This window comes from Mesitornis unicolor, unplaced genomic scaffold (genome assembly GCF_000695765.1).
Source record: "Mesitornis unicolor isolate BGI_N332 unplaced genomic scaffold, ASM69576v1 Scaffold51234, whole genome shotgun sequence".
Lineage (NCBI taxonomy): Eukaryota > Metazoa > Chordata > Aves > Mesitornithiformes > Mesitornithidae > Mesitornis > Mesitornis unicolor.
Window position 1 is genome coordinate 1 of NW_010179028.1, and position 1,585 is coordinate 1,585.

Sequence of the window (1,585 nt, forward strand, 5' to 3'; positions counted from 1 at the left end):
CATCTCCTAATATTCTGTGATTCTGTGATTTCAGGAGTGAACCAACCAGCCTGATCGGATACAGTGCAGGTATTTGGCATTCTGCAAAGGAAGACCAAGCATGGCACTGCTCTGATTTTCATCTGCTACTGATCTTAGACAGATGTCATCATGGCAGCTTTTATAAAAGCCTTTTTGACATTCTTCACTAATAATAATAATAAATACTAATTTTTGACAGCTCCCACAGTCCTTACCAAGCTCAGTGAACCAGACAGTTAAGTACACGTACATGACTACAGACAAATACACCTTCCAAGCTTTACATATTGCAGTCCAGTAACTGTTTATGAATGCTTCCATTATTTTGGAAGCTACACAAACTGCACATAGTCACACATCAACAACCAAGCCACAAATAATTAAAGCACTTAGTTTATCTACAGATATTAAGTCAGATCGGTTTGTTCACCCCATGGATAAGACAGGGCTAACACTTGTGTCCTTACTATTCAGCTTCTGAAATCAGAAAGGTAAACCAATATTGTCTGCACAAAATAAAGAGTGATTTGTTTCTCCAACACCTTCACAAAATACATTCACACCCCTAAAAGTCACTTGCTTGAAAAGCTGCACATGGATTACACAGCTGCTTTAGCAATAATCTTGTTTTCATTAAATTTGGTGCAAAATTTACCACCGCTGTCAGTGGAAGCAGCATTTCCTGTTGCTGAAACAAGGATCAGGTGAAAGAAAGAGTAAGACAGCCTTAATTTTTCGCATTTTCACCCAGAGATTTTGACATCAGTTATAGCTATCATTTCACCTTTTCTTGGATTTTTTTCCCATAGATTTCAATTCAACTGATTAAAAACTAAGCCAGTTTTAAAACATTTATACCAATTCTTAGCATTTGTACTTTTGCCCTGCAGTTTTGGTCCACAAACCAACCGCAGAAAAAACAAGTTTTGCAAGTATAAAACCCAAGCCAACTTCCTGTTGACTGCACGCTTACCTGCATCACCGTGACCACATGACAGGGGTTCAGGAGGTAAATGACAGTCCTGGTGGCAAACTTGAACCCCACCTCCAGCCCAAAGGTGAGACACAGCACCACAAGCAGCACGTTCTTGCCCAAGCTCTCCTGTTTAGCCCGAGGCTGCCGCAGCAGATGACCCTGCAGCTCCCTGAAATGCAGCTGCCTGAGCTTCCACAGGGACAGGAGGATCTCCACGACGCCCACGCTGAGGAAGACCAAGCTCTCCAGAAACCGCTGCTGCCCAGAGAGAAAGGCCGCGCATTCTGGCCCTCCGTTGCCGGCAAAGCTGGGGTCCACACCCCCGTACATCCAGTCCAGGAGATTATGGAGGCTGTAGCGAGACATGGTGGGACGGTGCCTCTTCTCCTCCCCGTCACTGTTCAGGAACAGGTAGGAGCAAGACGGAATCAAAGCCAAAATGCTGTCAGGCTGATGAAACATGAACCGCAAGGACGGCCCCTCTGTAGTCCCCTTCCCGCCCAAGCTTCAGCACAAGCAAGCAGCCCAGCTCAGGGCCAGGCGAATTTTTGGCTTTTCCTTTCGATGCCAGGACGAGAGCCGCCAGCA

At 45.5% G+C, this 1,585-nt stretch overlaps 1 protein-coding gene across 1 annotated transcript; it reads right to left on the reverse strand.

Annotated features, from left to right (window-relative positions):
- Positions 1-994: 994 nt before the first annotated feature.
- On the reverse strand, positions 995-1,459 carry LOC104539170 (transmembrane protein 164-like; the record flags this gene model as incomplete). The annotated part of the gene is made up of 1 exon (XM_010182627.1): positions 995-1,459. A coding segment is annotated over exon 1 (465 nt), but the record flags the coding sequence as incomplete, so codon positions are not given.
- Positions 1,460-1,585: the final 126 nt, after the last annotated feature.